Source organism: Macaca mulatta, chromosome 5 (genome assembly GCF_049350105.2).
Source record: "Macaca mulatta isolate MMU2019108-1 chromosome 5, T2T-MMU8v2.0, whole genome shotgun sequence".
Classification (NCBI taxonomy): domain Eukaryota; kingdom Metazoa; phylum Chordata; class Mammalia; order Primates; family Cercopithecidae; genus Macaca; species Macaca mulatta.
In genome coordinates this window covers 57,722,619-57,741,864 of record NC_133410.1, presented here as the reverse complement: position 1 = coordinate 57,741,864, position 19,246 = coordinate 57,722,619, and the positions used below count along the sequence as shown (strand labels likewise).

The following is a 19,246-nucleotide window of genomic DNA, read 5'->3' as shown; positions in this document are numbered from 1 at the left end:
AGCATTGCAGTCAGTATATTTACCATGTATACGTTACGCAAATGAGAGCTTTAGTTGCAGGCATTGCCAAATCCTTCCCTCCTTAGTGTTATCACTGGACTTTGTCTATACTTGGGATTCTTAACATGTTGTATTTTGGTTAAGTATGCATGTTCATGTTTTTTATTAGATCGTGAGTGCTTTTTAGTACTTTGTTTCACTTGCTTGTGTATCCCGACTCCTGACAAGGTACCTGAAATACAGTAAGCTAGTTGAGCAAATGGTGATAGCTGTCACCATTGCCAGTGATTAACAAAGCAAGTTCCCTTAGTTATGTGAATCACTTAGCCTAGAGTAAAATCCATGCTTTAGTTTGATATCTCAGTGTCAAAGGATTAGGAATGGGAAGTCATTTCTCTCTGAGAGAAGCCTAGAACTGTGGGCTCAGAACCGAACGTGCTGTGTGGCTAAAGGGAATGGCTATGGCTTTACCAGCCTCTTGGAGATTTAAAGTGTTAACAGCAGTGATTCCAAGGCATAGTGTGGGGGCCAGATATAAATAGCAGAACACAAGTAGCGTAATGTGCCACTGCCAAGCTACTGCTGGGGGTGTTTATAAAAAGAAAAGCATTCCCGTCTCAGCTCTCACTGTCAACAACATCCCATCCTGAAGACTCGCTTACCACAACTGAGAGTGGGGAGTCAGTTTGAGGCCTAGCATCATTTAAACTTCCTCCAAAGGCACAAAAGCCAGGTAAACCTTTTGACTTATTTACACTCAGACTAAAGAAATGAACAATTTTTAGGAAAATCCTGATCCAAAGCTTGCTTAAAATATATTGCCTTGTGACAGATATCTATTATCTTATATTCAAATCTTTTTTGGAAAGAGAAGTTTAACACAAAGTAGCATGTTGGTACTATATTTTAGTATTTTTAGTAAAAACAAAACAAAACTGCTTCTGAAGAAATATGGGAAATTGAGGCCAAAATGATCTATAAAAGGGAAGACTGTCTCCCTTCCCCTGTGCTGTTCATTCTCATTTTTAGAATCCAGAATATGGTGATTGGTAGGATAAAATAGAAGCTTCATTTGAGTTACAGTATCATAAATACTGGGATGAATATTAGGCATTCAGCCAATAGTTGTATAATCTTAGAATTGCTGCCTACCCAGTTCCTTCTTATTCTTGTTCCCGCCTTTAGAAAGTTATGCAACACACTGATTTTACCCTCAGGCTTCTCTTGATTGTGAGTATTTGTGGGAAGGGGGCCATCTCTGACAATCCACTGCTTTGTACCACTATGGCCTCATCATCTCCTCCGTCCCACTCAAAAGGGCATGACTTAATGTGCAAAGAAGATAGAAGAATGGATAATGTGCATGGACATATTCCTGGAGAATTCTTAGAAACTGGGAGCTAGGGGACCTATTTGAGACTGCTGTTTTTCAGTCTGATTGTGTTATTTCCTGTGCATGCTGAGGGGAGATTTAGCGATGGGAAGAAAATTTGACTCCCAGTGACTGTGGTGGGAGAGATGACATGTCTGGAGAAGTATGGAAATGGACAGATTTAATCTTGAGCAAATCACTGAAATTCTAAGGAGTTTTTGTTTCTCGTCTGTAGAATGAGAGCGTTAGACCACTAGATAAAGCCTAATTGCTTTTGTAGCCCGTTAGGAATTTATTGATAATCACTTCCTGACCATCATGCTATCCACTCGCATTCTAAACGAAAAAATACACAGTGTCATCCTATTCTACTCCCCTACATCTCTTTTTTGAGTCTACTGAATTGAAATTTCTTTATTTTAATTTAGAAGAGAAAAATGAAGACAGGACATTTTGAAATAGTCACCATGCTGCTGGCAACCATGATTCTAGTGGACATTTTCCAGGTAATGTTGGGAATGGGAAGCATGTGGTCATTGGAATGGAAATTCTTGATATAACATTACCTGAGGCATCTGTGTGGCTTGAGGGTGGAAATGAAAGTAGGTAGGATAGGTAAATTAATTTATTATAAGTAACTCTTTTCATTTTAAATGTGTGACACATTAACTGTAAAAAGTTGAAAAAATTAAAATTAAGCAAAAAGAGGAAAGTAAAGATTATTCATAATCCCTCCACTCAGAGGGAATGATTCCCAACCTGTTGGTGTATACAGGCTTCTTGGCTTTTTTCTATGTGTATACTGTTTTTAATTTAAAAAAATGGGTTCACACTGTACGTAGTATTTTTTCTTTGCATTTTCAGTTAATACTGTGCTGCATGTCTCACATGTCATCAGATATTCTGAAAATATGTTTTTCTCCAAATAAGATAATGCTGCATTGTTTGATTACATGTTTTTTAATTAATGACGATTTTCTCACTTTTTTTTCTGGCAGAACTTTTATGATTTTATTTACAATTGACTCTTTAAGCATCTGTAACATATTTTTATGTAAAATATAATATTTCACTTGTTTTTTTTCCCCATGTTGTTAGCTGCCACATTACTTCTGTATTTGTGTACCATTTTAGACGCCTTTTAAAAAATATCTTAAATTCTTAAACTGTTATCCTTTTTTGAATTTAATATTCTAATCCATTTTCTATAGAATTGTTGTGTATCCTGTTGCCTGTGTCACAGTATGTTTTTTATTGAAATATAATTTACATACCATAAAAATTTACCGTTTTTAGCTGTCTACTTCAGTGGTTTTAGTATGTTCATTATGTTCTGCAACCATCACCACTATCTCATTGCAAAACATTTCCATCAACCCAAAAGGAAACCCTGTACTTATTATCAGTCAGCCCCAATTTTCTCCATCCTCCATTCCCTGGCAACCACTATCTACTTTCTGTGTCTATGGTTTTGCCTATTCTGGATATTTCACCTGAATGGAATCATACAATATGTGACCTTTTGTGTCTGGCTTGTTTCACTTAGCATAATGTTCTCAGGAGTCCTATCAGTACTTCATTCTTTCTTATAGCTGAGTAATATTCTGTCTTATGGCCGTACCCCATCTTGTTTATCCATTTATCAGCTGATGGACATTTGGGTTGTTTGTACTTTATGGCTATTACGAATAGTGTTGTTGTGAACATTTATGTACAAGTTTTTGTGTGAACGTGTGTTTTATTTTTCTTTTTAAAATGTTTTCTAATCATGTAATCTTGACATAGTGAGATAAGACAAACACTATTTGGTTATTTGGTAGCATTACAGAGTAAAGTTTACTTATATATAGGAAATGTGTGTGTAAAAATGAATTTGGGGGTTATGATTTATGATTCATGATAACAAAATTACCTATTGTTGTGACCATGTTTCACTTCTCTTGGGTATGCACCTAGTAGTGGAATTGCTGGGTTGTATGGTAATTTTATGTTAACTGTTTTAGGAACTGCCAAACTTTTTTACACTAGCTGCACGGTATTACAATCCCACCAGCAATATATTAGGGTTCTAATATGTCTGCATCCTTGTGTTACATGTTACTTGGTTTTCATCATTTATAGTCATTGTAGAGGATATGAAGTGGTATTTCAATGTGGTTTTGATTTGGTTTTCAATATACTCTTGCAGCATAATTTAAGTGTATTTGTTTTGTAATTGTTTCGTGATTTGTTTAGCCAATTTCTCTCCTTGACCTTTAGGTCATTTCCATGTTTTTGTAAGAAATTTTTGGTAATTGAATTTCATCAGTATGACCTTTTTTCTCAGTGGTTATATCAGAGAAATATAATCAGCTTGTTCACCTAGCCTTTTGTACCTGTTTTTTAGTATCTGTTCAGTTGTCTCTGAATAGTGGTGGCATTTATGAACTTTGCCACTGCTAAAGGCACACATCATACAAAATACACAATCAGCTGTGGTGTCTGGCCAGAAAGACTTGATGTCTAAAATTAGACATTTGGAGACTTGTTAGAGGCATAGGGAAAAGACAGGAACATAGATCAACTCTGACATAATGTAAGGAATGTGGGAGGTGTTTTCAGAGTCTGGTGTCTTATACGGTGTTGAAGTCTTGAAAATAAATCAGACATTGGCACCCAAGCTGCACTGTGGTACATTCTGTGCTGTGGAGGAAAGTGCATTTCTTGGCTGTGAGATAGCAGTGATTTGATCTCCTGAAGCTCAAATTCCCATGTCAGGAAACTGACCTACAAACCCAGGACTACAGGGGTCTCAATGACTTCCATGGCAGAATTCTCCGTGGCTAGTAATCAGGACAGTTTCTGAAGCTGGCACAGTTCCCTCTTTTGTAAAATGGTGTTAATGATTTTCTATTCAACCTTTTATAATGGTTGTTCTGAAGACAGAATTACACTCTTCTTCAAGTGCTACATAAATGTCCATGGTCTTCGTCATTGGAAACATTCTCATTCTTTAGAGGCAACAGAACAGTTTGGTTAAGAGGACAAGACTCTGGAATTAGATTGCCGAGTTCAAATTCCAATTCCATGTAAGTCTCAATCTCTTAGTTTCCTTATCTTTGTTAAAAAAAAAAAAAAAAAAAAAAGGAGGGGGGCTAATAGTAGTACCTACCTCACAAGGTTGCCGAACACTTAGTGCCTGGCATATAGAAAGAACTCTGACGATGTTTGTTAAGCTTAGTGATAGAGTGGCTACGGAGTGTGTCTGAGAAGGAAATATGTAGGAAAAGTTCACAAACGAATGGATGGTTTTAAATAAGAACCAGGTCGTTGTGGCTGTACAATTGTAAGTTTTGTCTTAGACATGTTACGTTTGAAGGGTCTTTGAACATTCAAGTGGAGGTGTTAAGTAGGCAAATAAATTTGATATATAGGACTGGCACTTACAGGATAGATCAGATATATTTAGATCATAATTGAAACTGTAAGCATGTATATAACTGCCTGGGGAGCGTGGAGTTGAGAGTTAGAAAATATGTAGCCTTGAGAAACTCCAACATTTAGTGGCTAACTGGAATATGTTGGGTCTGCAAAAGAGTCTAAGAAGAAATGCTCCCTTAAGTGAGAGCTGTTTGGGTGGAGAAATGGGTGGGAAGCCATAATGGTGAGGGTTGAGCTATAAGTGGGAAATGAAGTGGAGATGGCAAGGATAGACATCTCTTTCAAGATGTTTGTTCATGAGGGAGAGAAGAGAGACGGGAAAGGAGATACCTAGGGCAGGATATGGAAGCAAGTTTTGTTTTGCTTTTACAAGTTAATGTATCTGTCTCTCTCTGTCTCTTTCTCTCTCTGTCTCTCTCTCACACACACAGTAAGAGAGAGAGTTTTTAAGAATCATTCACGTAGAATCTGTAACTTTTTTTTTGAATCTGTAACTTTAACAGCTTCTGACTAAATGTGTCTATAAAGTCTCCAACTGAGGTCCCTAAGGAGACTTATGCAACTATGCACCATACAAGTATAGAATAATGGAAGAGGCATTATCCTTTTATTTGCAGAAACCCATAAATGGTATTCCTGGGGAGATTTGATCATCTTATTTTTTGATCCGTAAGCCAGAGTACAGGGTTCTAATTTAGTTCACTTGAATATTTTGCCAGGTTCTGTGCTAGGTGCATAGGATTCAAAGATAAAAACGATACAGATCCTACCCTTAAGGAACTAACAGTATAATACATATGTTCTTAACATGAAATAATACAAAATAACCACATCACACTGGAGAAAGACCTTATGAAAAAAATAATAATAACCACAGCATGTTAAAGACTTGACAAGTGCCAGGCATGGGACAAAGGGCTTTGCATATATTCATTATGTAATTTAATTCTCACAGCCATCCCGCAGTTCAGATATTATTTCCTCCACTTTATCTTCATTTTTAATTTATTTTTTATTTTTTGAGACGGAGTTTTGCTTTTCACCCAGGCTGGAGTGCAGTGGTACAATCTCCGCTCACTGCAGCCTCCTCCTTCCGGTTTCAAGCGATTCTCCTGCCTCAGCTTCCTGAGTAGCTGGGATTACAGGTGCCTGCCACTACGCTCAGCTAATTTTTGTATTTTTAGTAGAGATAGGGTTTCATCATGTTGGCCAGGCTGGTCTTGAACTCCTGACCTCATGATCTGCACACTTGGCCTCCCAGAGTGCTAGGATTACAGACATGAGCCACCGAGTCTGGTGTTTTATCTTCATTTTTTTAAATGGAAAACTTGAGGATTAGAAATGTCAAGTAACTTTCCCATACCTAATTAGTAACAAATGGGATTTGAACTCAGATCTGCCTGGCTTCAAAGTAGTGTTGATTACATTACACCACCCTGCTTCTTATGGTATGTGAACATATGTATATGTATAATTTAGTTGTATGTGGCATTATGCCTCTTCAGTTGTATGTGACTGAAATACAATTCAAACTAGCTGAAGCAAACAGGGAATTTATTGATTCTTAGAATTGGTGAAGAACACAGTCTTCAGGTACAGTTAACTCAGTGTCTAAAGTATGTTTTCAGGGCCTTATCTCTACTTCTCAGCTCAGCAAGCCTTATTTGTTGCTTTATTTTCAGACAGAATTCTCCATGGAACAAAAAGAATAACTGTTGGAAGCCCTAGGTCAATATTATCCTTAGAGCTTATAGCTTTAAAGGAAGAAAGATTCATTTTTTTCCTCTGGGAGCTCTGATTGCTAGACTTAGATCACCTGCTTATCCAGGAAATGCAAAATCATTTCTACCCAAGCCATATGGACAAGGGAGGGGGCAACCCCAAAGGAAAAGGAGTAATGTTTGTCATTATGTGTTATAGATCATGAATAATATTTGCATATGATACTTCAAATTCCTAACAGCCTTGACGGGTCGAAGAAATCTAGCTAAGAATATTGTTCAAAGCTGGGACTGCTACCCATTTCTTTAGCTTCACATTCATTGTTCTTTGCTCTGTACCATAATGTCCAGATAAATGAGCTACAGGCACAATCTCACCCATACCTGTCACCCTGTCACCCACTGACATTTACTCTTTCACACAAATATGTCACAGCTGAGAAAAGTTATCAGTAGCAGTGGAATATACTTCCTGCATAAAAATCCTACCCAAAGTTGGTTATAAGTAAGGAGAGAATTTTGGCAAGGGATGAGAAGATGGGGGTAATAATGTGAGAGAAAATGATACTCACTAAATTTCTTATTTCAAGAGTATTACTTTCTTTTTCCTTTGAAGGTGAAGGCTGAAGTGTTAGACATGGCAGATAATGCATTTGATGATGAATACCTGAAATGTACTGACAGGATGGAAATTAAATACGTTCCTCAACTGCTAAAGGAGGAAAAAGCAAGCCACCAGCAATTAGATACTGTGTGGGAAAATGCAAAAGCCAAATGGGCAGCCCGAAAGACTCAAATCTTTCTCCCTGTGAATTTTAAGGATAACCATGGAATAGCCCTGATGGCATATATTTCCGAAGCTCAAGAGCAAACTCCCTTTTACCATCTGTTCAGTGAAGCTGTGAAGATGGCTGGGCAATCTCGAGAAGATTATATCTATGGCTTCCAGTTCAAAGCTTTCCACTTTTACCTGACAAGAGCCCTGCAGTTGCTGAGAAGACCTTGTGAGGCCAATTCCAAAAATGTGGTATATAGAACAAGCCAGGGCACTTCATTTACATTTGGAGGGCTAAACCAAGCCAGGTTTGGCCATTTTACCTTGGCATATTCAGTCAAACCTCAGGCTGCTGATGACCAGCTCACTGTGTTATCCATCTACACATGCCTTGGAGTTGACATTGAAAAATTTCTTGATAAAGAAAGTGAAAGAATTACTTTAATACCTCTGAATGAGGTTTTTCAAGTGTTGCAGGAAGGGGCTGGCAATAACCTTATCCTTCAAAGCACAAACAAGACCTGCAGCCATTATGAGTGTGCATTTCTAGGTGGTAAGTGTCTGCTCTGTCTGTGCTTGTCTGGGAGGAAAGGAGTGGGATTCTTAGGCTTAGGGAAAGGTCAGTGAAGGAGAGTGAGAGGTATTTGAAAGGTGAAATGACATTTGGCAGTTTTCTGTCTAGCTTATTTCATACTGTCTCTTTAACCATAATTAATTTTATGAAAATTATACATTTACAGTATAATTAAAAATTTTTTAAAATAGCACTATAAGGCAGTGGTTCTTAACCAAAGGCAGTTTTGCCCTGCAAGGTCATTTGGCAATGGTCAGAAGCATTTTTGGTTGTCACAATTGGGGAAAAGGAGGATTGCCACTGACATCTAATGGGCAGAGGCCAGAAACACTGATAAACAATGCATAGGACAGCCCCACACAACAAAGAATTATATGGCCCAAAATGTTGGTAGTGCTAATGTTGAGAGACCCTACTATAAGGCTTACAATAAATAAATAGTGCAGCCTGGGAGGAGACCCCCATCTCTACAAAATAAATAAATTAATTAAAAATTAGCCAGGCATGGTAGCACATGCCTGTGATCCCAGCTACATGGGAGGCTGAAGTGGGAGGATTGCTTGAGCCCAGGAGGTCGAGGCTGTAGTGAGCTGTGATCACACCACTGCACTCCAGCCTTGCAACAGAGCGAGACGGTGTCTCAAAAAAGAAGAAAAAGAAAAATAGCAGTCGCCAGCCCCACCTTTCTCGATTTCCACTCCTCAGTGGCATCCAGTTTTCATTCTTTTAGCTATTTCTTCAGGTGCTTACTGTCATGTTTCCAAGTAAATAACATGCTTCAACATGTTATTTCTTAGTTTTTAAATCTTTAGATATCATGTATTGACTTCCTGCTATAGAGAATGAATATTTAACTCTCATCTATCATGTATTAGCTAAGAATTTTTTATGCGTTCAGCTGTAAGTAACAGAAAACCTGACTGAGCTTTCATTTAATAAGTCTTAGAGGCAGACTGTTCAGAGTCAGCGCAGTGGCTCATCTATGTCATCAGTCACTCACGCTCTTCCTTTCTGTTCCACCATCCTTACCACGTTTTGTTTGTTGATTCATGTTTGCACTTGTGACTGTTGCAGCTCTAGGCATCAATCCATGTCCAAGACAAAAAGAAAGGAAAGGGAATGACTGCCAAATCTACTTGTTCAATAAGGAAAGTAAAAGCTTTCCCAGAAACCCTTACTAAACTCCTAATTACAAATGATTGACTTGAACAGTTTCGTGTTCACCCATAGCTACCAGAGAAGCTTGGAAAGGCAGTAATTAGCCTTTCTCCAGCCAAGGGAATATAGTGTGTGGGGGAGACAAAGGAAAAGGGAATTAGAAATGGCTGTTAGATCAGTAAACCAAAAGTTTTGAAAGCCAACACCCTCCTTCCCAATGTACCTCCATTTCCCCCTTCCCATTCTCCCAGCACAGTAAAGACAGGACATAGCTGAATTAGAGTGGTTTTTCTGCGCTTAAATCCCTCTTTCACCCCAGGGTTATTGGATGATTTTTGTTTGTTTGTTTCCTTAGTTTTTTTATATTCAATCAGTAATTCACCCCCAAATCCTTTGACAGAAATATAAATTTCTTCTTTCCCCTGGATAATTCCCTCATCATACTGCTCTATGATATGCTCTTTAGGCCTGCTGACTGTCCTGAAATCTCTATTCATTACTATTCTGAGACATTGCTTCTTCCCTATGAGAGATCTCCTATTTCTTGGATTTGCAACTCTTTCTTGGATTACTCGTTTGTTTGGTGTGGTGGGGATGGGGGTTCTGCAAAAGTTTCTGAGAAATGGTCCATTAAGGAAAATTTTCTAAGTCTCTGCATCTCTCAGAGATCGACCTTTAAGCTTGATTAATAGTTTATATAGATTTGCATTTCTATTTTAGAAACTGTTTTTCCTTGGAATTTTGAAGATACTCCCCCAGTGACTTGTAGGTTCTGTAGCTGTTGTTGAAAGGTATGAAGCCATTCTAATTACTAAAACTTTGATTGAGACTTTTTAAAAACAAAAATCTGGAAGGTTTTTAGGTTGTTTTCTTTATTCCTAACATTCTGAAATTTTATGGTTTTGTGCCTTAGTATGTGTGAGCAAAGGGTTAATAAACCCTTTCTCCTGTCTCCTGTGAAAATGGCCTCCTGGTGATCTTCCAGCACTCTTTCTCTGTAATCTACGAAAGGTGGAATGACAGCTGTGTGATCTTACAGTGTTGTCTGTGGTAAACATAACCCTTGATTGGTAAAGTGCATCTGAGCTGGGAGGTTTGTGAATGAACTATAAATACTTGAGGAGAAGCCATAGCTTTGGGCTTTCCTGAATGTGGTGTGACATACCCAGGTGTTCTTCTTGTTGAGTCCTGGAAGGAGAGCAGTACTCTCTCATAGCAATCCTGCATAGGTTCAAAATATATTGTATTTTATGTGTGGCATGAGGCTACTAAGCTAGAGAGGCTCCTACACACCCACCTGTGTAATCTTGTTTCCTTGAACCTGAGCTGTAATTTGGAGGCAAAAGAACAGCCCTGGACTCCGGTGAAGACTTACATTAAAGGAACATGTCTGATGCTGCTCTGCTGCTAGACAGTATGCTTTATTCACTGCCATGTATTTTTCTGAAAAACTGAGTAAACTGGTGAGGGGTTGGCCTTTTCAGGTCTTGAAGGTGTGATTGCCTAACTGAACCAAAAACCATCGCTGCTAGGTCCAGTGGAGTAATGCGTGCACTAGGCCTTAAAGTGGGATAGACTTTTAGACCTTGACTAAATGTAGCCAAGGTACTATGAGATAAAAAAAAGAGGCTGGGTGGTAGGGAAGTGCTAATGAGACATTGATTTTTAGGTAGGGACAGATCCATTTATGATTGGATGGCAGAAGCTGTGTGGCTATTGGGGTGCCTAGGGTGAAAATTTTAAGGAAGTCCTCACTTAGGGCTGTCCCTGCACTTGTATATTACTGAGAGTGCCTCCTTAAATTTTCTCTAGGCACCTTATTTGCCTCACCCTGGTCCTGCAACTGAGTTGCACCTGAGAAGGACGATTCTAGAAGAAGCAGATGAAAGCGAAATGAGTAAATTTGTATTGAAAGGAAAAGTGCTTATCAAAAAGATAGGGAAAAAAAGGCAAAAGACAAGATGAGAAATGCTGGCTAGGGTTTGGAGAAAAGGGAACACTAGAACACCATTGGTAGGAAGGCAGATTGGTACAGCCATTATGGAAAACAGTATGGGGGTTTCTATTTTAAATAGAAATTAAAAATAGAACTGCTGGTCAGGCACAGTGGCTCATGCCTGTGATCCCAGCACTTTGGGAGGCCGAGGCGGGCAGATCACCTGAGGCCAGCAGTTCGAGACCAGATTGGCCAACATGGTGAAACACCATCTCTACTAAAAATACAAAAATTAGCCAGGCGTGGTGCCACATGCCTGTAATCCCAGCTACTCAGGAGGCTGAGACAGGAGAATTGTTTGAACCCAGTAAGAGGAGGTTGCAGTGAGCCGAGACTGCACAACTGTACTCCAGCCTGGGCAACAAGAACCCTCCCACCCACCCCCACAAAAAAATAGAACTACCATATGACCCAGTAATCCCTCTCTTGGGTATACACCCCAAAGAGTTGAAATCACCACCTCATAAAGATATCTTCACTCCCTTGTTCACTGCAGCATTATTCACAGTAACCAAGATATAGAAACAACCTAAATGTCCACCAACAGACAAAGGGATAAGGGAAATGTGGTATATATACAATAGGATATTATCCAGCCTTAAAAAAAGAGATTCTGCCATTTGCTACAACATGGATGGACCTGGAGGACATTATGCTAAGTGAAATAAGCCAGACACAGAAAGCTATTACATCATCTCAGTTATATGTGGAATATATATGAGATCAAAAACAAGAGAGAGAATGAAACAGTAGTTACCACAGGTGTAGGGAGAGGAACTGAAGAGATGTAGATCAAAGGATACAAAATAGCAGATTGGTAGGATGAATAGATTTAGAGATCTAATGTGTAACATGAGGACTAAAGTCAATAAAATTGTATTTTACTTAAATAAGTGGATTTTAGCTCTCTTGTTACACATACAAAAATATGTGAGATGATAGCTATGTTAATTTGCTTCACTATAGTAACAATTTTACTATCCATATGTATTTTGTGATATCATGTAAACCTTAAATATATACAATAAAATTCATTTTTTAAAAAAGGAAAAGTGCTCATTCTCACCAACCATACATTGGACCTGACCCGAAACCAAGCCAGCTGGGGCCAGTTTAGATGAGCTCATGGGAACGGATTGTGGGTATGCATGTCTTCTTTCCAGCTCCCCCTACGTGACAGTAGCTTGAAATTGGCCATAGTTTCGAGTTATACCATAGACCCTCCCTCCCTACACCAATCTTGTGAAACTTTACCAGCATAGCACAGCCAAAATCCCAGCTGCAGCAGCTGGGCTGACAGAAATGGTACCGCTTTTGGTGCTTTTGATGCCTTTGGCCAGATGCCATTTGTGGAACCGTTAGTTATATCAAAGCCCTGGCTGCAGTGGCTACAAGCTAAATTTAGCATAGGGGTCTGGTTGATGGGCTGCGGTGGGCCATGGAGCCCACAGACTCCATGTTTGTGAGTCGGATTATGAAAGAACCAAAGAGGTTCTATTGGATTGATTCTGAAAGCGCCAGAGTTCAGGCCCGCATGGAGAAGTGCAGGCCATTGTGGAGGTGCACAGGTACCATGTGTTTAGGGAGCTCTGACAGTCAGCCATTGTACTCGGGTGTGTTGATTTAACCCTGCGTTGGAGTCCTCTGCCGCCATCTAGAGATGGGAAGGCAGGATCAAAAACTCCCTGGAGTAACCTTTAAAGACAGGCAGTTTGAAATAGTCTGAAGAACAATGGCCAAGTGTTTTAAGAGCCCTAGCTAAGGAGGATATAGTCAGAATCTTGTTCCATTGTGACTGGATATAACTGAGACTTTGGATTAAAAAAGACAGTATTTCTAAAAGGGGTAAAAAACAATTTTACTGCATTAAGTTTAGTGTGCTAAACACAGTCCGACAATAATGATTTAAACTTGCCTGTGATTTCCAAGATAAAAATATATTGTGAGTTTTTCAAAAACTAGTTAGCTGGAAACTTTGTTCATTAGGAAGTGGAGAGAAAATCAACGTCTCTTTAGATAACAGAGTTCCTGGTGGTCATAGGCGTTAATCTTGGTATTAATCCAAGCCGATGTGAGTGAACTCTGAGAAAAGGAGTAACAGAAACCCTTCTTCTTCCTCAATAGAAAATTAGCCCAGGTTAACTGTCTTTTATGCTCTTTTTCTAGAAAATGTGATAAAGTTGAAATGTTAGCTGTATAATCAAGCTACATCCATTATCATTAAAAATTACTCCACTGGGGCTGGGTGCAGTGGTGTGTGCCTGTAGACCCAACTACTGGGGAGGCTGAGGCAAGAGGATCCCTTGACCCCAGGAATTCAAGTGCAGCCTGGGCAACATAGTGAGACACCCATCTCTTAAAAAAAAATTACTCCATTGGAAAATTATACCTCGACTGGGAGGACGGTGAATGAATTATAAATACCTCGTGGGAAGCCATGGCTTTGGGACTCCCTCCACCCTACAGTGCAAATATGTCAGGTTTATATGAAGAAAATTTATATACAGAGAAATAGTAGAGCACATATCATCCCCTGAACTCTCTCTCTCTCTTTTTTTTTTTTTTTTACTGAACAGAGGAAGCAGAGATTATCTGGCATTTTGGTCCATGTTTCCATAGAGAGAGGCCAGCCTGTATAATACTCTACATAATTTATAGAGTAAGAGGGCCAGGGAATATTGTTCCCTGGCTGGAAAGTAGCATTGATAGAAAGGAGGAGCCTCTAGACTCCAGTGGCTTGTAGTAGTATTTTGTAGAGTTTACTGAGACCTGTTGAGCCAGCTCTCTGCTAAGCCATCAAAAAGGCGGAAAGAAGGTGAGCCTACAGGACTATCTAGATTTATTTGTTATAAATCTACCCCCAGCCCTTGTGTGTTCTTTAAATGTTAAGTGTCTCCATTGGTTCTGATTGGCACCTTTCTGTAGCATTTCCTAGGAGTAGCAAAGTTTCTGTACTGTTGTCTGGAATTGTCTAGGATTGAGACATCAATAAGATCCATGTCCCTAGGCCTAATAGGAAGTGACATACCCAACACCATAAGAAATTTGTACTTCTAAACAGTGGCTGAAGTGTCCCTGAATGCTACAGCAATTCACCAGGCTGCCAAGGAATATTTTTAAATTTCACAACAGACACTGCCATACTTGATAATTTGTCAGACACTGGGTGAACTACTAGCTTGAGGTGGAACTCAGTTTCAAAGTTACATGTTATATCATAGTACATTCTGTTTGATGACATCATAAATTTGCAAAGCTGGATCTTTAGCAATTGTAATGAAACCAAGTATATGTGAAAATCAATGTGGTATTTATGAATACCACAAATCAGTAAGTATTTATATCTTAACACCTTAGTAAACTTTTGAAAAATAGCACATACTTTTTTTAAGTACTATTATTGTAACAATAATTACTTGCTAATGGGATGTGTTTGCTTTTTGGACGTTCACAGCTTCTCAGACCCTGGAATCAGATTATGTACTATCTCATTTCCTGTTCCACACTGATTTTCACATATACTAGCTTTTTGTGACAATTGCTAAAAAGACCTAGCTTTGCAAATGATATGGTTTGGATCTGGGTCCCTACCCAAATCTCATGCTCAATTGTAATCTCCAGTGTTGGAGGTGGGGCCTGGAAGGAGGTGATTGGATCATGGGGGCAGTTTCTAATTATTTAGCACCATCCCCCTTGTGCTGTTCTCACGATAGAGTTCTCACAACAACTGGTTGTTTAAAATTGTGTAGCACCTTCCCCCTCTCCCTCTTCCTCTTGCTCTGGCCATGTAAAATGAGCCTGCTTCCCCTTCACCGTCCGCCATGAGTGTAAGTTTCCTGAGGCCTCCCCTGCCATGCTTCCTGTACAGCCTGCCGAATCATGAGCCAATCAAACCTCTTTTCTTTATAAATTACCCAGTCTCAGGTATTTCTTTATAGCAGTGGGAGAACAGACTAATACAGCAAACATGTGTCATCAAACAGTGTGTAACATGATATAATGTGTAACTTTAAAACTGAGTTTTACCTCAAGCTAGTAGTTCACACGGTGTCTGACAGATATCAAGCCTGGCTGTGTTTTTCTTGAAATTTAAAAATATTTTTTGGAGGCTGGGCGTGGTGGCTCACATCTGTAATCACAGCACTTTGGGAGGCCGAGGCGGGAGGATCACGGGGTCAGGAGTTCTAGATCAGCCTGGCCAATATGGTGAAACCCCGTCTCTACTAAAAATACAAAAATTAGCCAGGCATGGTGGTGGGCGCCTGTAGTCCCAACTACTTGGGAGGCTGAGGCAGGAGAATGGCTTGAACCTGGGAGGCAGAGGTTGCAGTGAGCTGAGATTGCACCATTGCACTCTAGCCTGGGAGACAAGAGCAAAACTCCATCTTAAATAAATAAATAAATAAATAAATAAATAAATAAAAATATTCTCTGGTAGCCCTGTGAACACCTCAGCCACTGTTTAGAAAAACCACAGATCTAATTGCAGGTCAGCCACATGTTTGTGAAAGTGGATTAGGTTTTAGGAGCCAGGTTTGACCGTTTATTGGAGGTGAGATTTCCATATGACAGTGGAGCTTTTGAGAGTTTGTCCAACCTTATGGGAATTTAGTTCAGAGAGAACGTATTACATAATAAGATACTGGTTTAGTGAATCATGACTTTTCTTTCGATAAGACAGTCTGTCTCAATCAGGACCAGTTAACAGGCTAGCAGTAGCAGCCCTGCAGAAAGAGGAAGTCCTTGTGACCTACAAATTCTGACGTAGTCTTGTTGCCAGAGATTCTAATCTGCTGTGAGTATAGTCATTGACATTTGTAATTTCTTTGGATCTGAAAAAGATGGGAACTTGTGGGAGGGCTTTATTTACTCTTGTCCAGACTGCATCTAATGTTTCTAACTGTAGACTTCTCTGCTAACATGACAGCCATGTAATTCTCCAGTATTTAACAAGTCAGGGATGTGAAGGGCTTCTGTTGGTAGGAAACTAGAGACCAGATCCAAAACCTAGTCCTGCCCTGTTCATCTCATCCTCATAATTAAGAAAAAAAATTAATAGCTTTAGTGAGTTATAATTGGTATAATAAACTGCACATAAAGTAAAATTTAGTAAGTTTTGATATATGTATATGCCAATGAAATCATCACTACAGTCAAGACTATGAGCATTTTATATTTGTTGCTTGCAAAAGTTTCATGCTTCTTTGCAATTCCTTTCTCCTCCCTTTCCCTGTTTCCCAATCCCCCCAGGCATCTACTAATGTACTTTCTGTCACTATAGATTAGTTGGCAGTATCTAGAGTTTCATCCAAATCTTATCATACAGTATGTTCTCTTTTTTGCCCGGCTTCTTTCACTCGGCATAATTGTTTTGAGATTCATCTGTGTTGTTGCATGTATCAATAGTTTATTCATGCTGTTGTAGAATAGTGGACATAACACAGTTTACATGTCTATTCACCTGTTGATTAGTACGTGGGTTGTTTCCAGTCTTTGGCTATTACAAATGAAACTTCTATGAACATTTATGTACAAGTCTTTGTGTGGACATATGCTTTCATTACACTTGAGTAAATGTGTAGGAATGCATTGGCTGGATTATATGATAGGTATATGTGTAACTTTGAAAGAAGCTGCCAGATGGTTTTCCAGAGTACCTGTACCATTTTACATTCTCACCAGGAGTGCATAAGAGTTCTAGCTATACCACATTCTTGCCGACACTTCATAGATGTCTTTTTAACAGTTCTAAATAGATATGTGGTGATATTTTATTGTGGTTTTAATTTGCGTGTTCCTAATGAGTAATAATGTTGAGCATCTTTTCAAATACTTATTTGCCATTTGTATATATTTACTAAAACATCTGTTCAAAGATTTTTGTCCATTTTTAACAAGATTGTTTTCTTATCTTTTGAAAATTGTTTATGTATTCTAGATACGAGGTTTTTGTTTGATATGTGATTTGCAAATATATTCTCCCAATTTGTAGCTTACCTTTTTTTTTTTTTTTTTTTGAGACAGAGTCTCACTCTGTCACCCAGGCTGGAGTGCAGTGGCGCGATCTCAGCTCACTGCAACCCCTGCTTCCCGGGTTCAATCAATTCTCCTGCCTCAGTCTCCCAAGTAGCTGGGACTACAGGCATGTGCCACCATGCCCGGCTAAATTTTTTTGTATTTTTAGTAGAGACAGGGTTTCACCATGTTGGCCAGGCTGGCCTTGAACTCCTGACCTAAAGTGATCCACCTGCGTCAGCCTCCCAAAGTGCTGGGATTATAGGTGTTAGCCACTGCGCCTGGTGATTTATCTTTATCTTAGTATCATATATTGATCACTATAGCTATATAATAAACCTCAAAACCAGGTAGTGTTCATCATATTCTTTTCTTGCAAAGTCGTTTTGGTGATTATATGTTCGTTATGCTTCCATATGAATTTTAGAATCACCTTGTCAATGTCTACAATTTGTGCTTGGATTTTGATTAAGCTTGCCTTGCATTTATAGATCAATATGAGAAGAGTTTAAAAATATATACTTTTCCAACTCATGAACACAGCATAAAATCTCCATTTATTTAGGTCTTATTTTCTGTCAGCTGTATCCGAATAGTGTTGAGGTTATCTTTTCCATCTTTTGTCAGATTTACCTTTAAGTGTTGTATGTATGAAAAGTCTTTATTTCACCTTCAGTTTTGAAAGCTATTTTCACTGGGTATAGAATTCTAGATTGATCTTTTTTTCTTTTCTTTGAGTAGTTTACAAATTTACTGCTTCCCTGTTGTTTTACTTAAATTGCTTCTGACAAAAAAATCTGCTGTGCTTCTCATTTCTGTTCCTCTTTATTTAACCCCCCTTCTCCCCACCGGCTGCTTTTAAGACTTTGTGTTTATCATACTTATTTGGACCAATTTGATTATGATGTTACTTAGTGTCTTTTTTTTCATGTATCTTGTGCTTGGAGTTCATTGAACTTTATGGATTTGTAGGTTCATAGTTTTCATCACATTAGGAAAGTTGTGAGTACTGTTTGTGCAAATATCTTTTCACCCCTCTCTTCTTCCTTTAGGGATTCTGTTTATATGTATATTAAACTGCATGAGGTTGTCTCCAGCTCAGTGAAACTCTAATGGTTTTTGTTATTAGTATTTTTCTCTCTGTTTCATTTTTAGATGTTTTCTATTATTTTGTATATTTCAGTACTTCATTGCTGCCATAACAAATTACCACAAATCTAATGGTTTAAAACAGCACATCTAAATTTATTATCTTACAATTCTGTATTTCAGAAGCCTGACATAAGTCTTGCTGAACTGAAATTAAGGTGTTGGTAGGGCTGCATTCCTTCCTGGGTGCTTAGGCAAGAATCTGTTTTCTTTCTTTTTCCAGCTTCCAGAGGTTACCTGCATTCCTTGGTTTACGGCCTCCTTCATCCATTTTCAGTCAGAAACAGCATGTTGATGGCCAGGTGTGGCGGCTCATGCCTATAATCTCAGCACTTTGGGAGGCTGAGGCAGGAGGATCACCTGAGGTCAGGAGTTCAAGACCAGCCTTGCCAACATGGTGAAACTCTGCCTCTACAAAAATAAAAAATAAAAAAATTATCCAGGCATGGTGACATGCATCTGTGGTTCCAGCTGCCTGTGGTGGGCTGAGATGGGAGGATTGCATGAGCCCAAGAGTTTGATGTTGCAGTGAGCCATGACCACACCACTGTGCACTCCAGCCTAAGTGACAGAGAGAGACCCTGAGACCCCGTCTCAAAAAAGAAAGAAACAGCATGTTGAGTCCTCTGCACCTTGCATCTCTCTGATCCTCTCTTCTACTTCTTGTTTTTTCCACTTTTAAGGATTTATGTTATTAGATTGAGCTCACCTGGATAATCCAAGCCAAATACCCCACCTGAAGGCCAGCTAATTAGCAACATTATTTACATCTGCAACCATAGTTCTCTTTTTGCCATGTAAAAGAACATATTCACAGGTTCTGGGGATAGGACGTAGGCCTCTTTAAGAAGGGTATTATTCTGCATACCGCAATATGTCAAGTTTGCTAATCTTTTTTCTGCAGTGTCTAGTTTGTCAGTAATTCTCTCTAGTGTGTTTTTCATCTCAGAAAATTTATCTCTAGAAATTCATTTTGGGTCTTTTTATATCTTCCACATCTCTACTTAACACCTGTTAGTAGTACTGACATTCACTATTGAATGTTCTCCCCACAAGATTCATACGT

At 39.0% G+C, this 19,246-nt stretch overlaps 1 protein-coding gene across 10 annotated transcripts in view; it reads left to right on the top strand.

The window, feature by feature from the left end:
• Window positions 1-623: 623 nt before the first annotated feature.
• ART3 (ADP-ribosyltransferase 3 (inactive)) overlaps window positions 624-19,246 on the top strand; it is a 37,606-nt gene continuing 18,983 nt past the window's right edge. For 7 of the 10 annotated variants that reach the window (XM_078003474.1, XM_078003472.1, XM_028848498.2 and 4 more), the window contains exons 1-3: window positions 624-733; window positions 1,801-1,878; window positions 7,130-7,841. In XM_078003474.1, the coding sequence (XP_077859600.1) occupies window positions 1,810-1,878; window positions 7,130-7,841 (781 nt within the window). In that variant the 5' untranslated portion in view covers window positions 624-733; window positions 1,801-1,809. Of the gene's footprint in view, window positions 734-1,800; window positions 4,441-7,129; window positions 7,842-19,246 lie in introns of all 10 variants that reach the window. The other 3 variants (XM_078003475.1, XM_078003473.1, XM_015138504.3) reach the window with 1 other exon arrangement.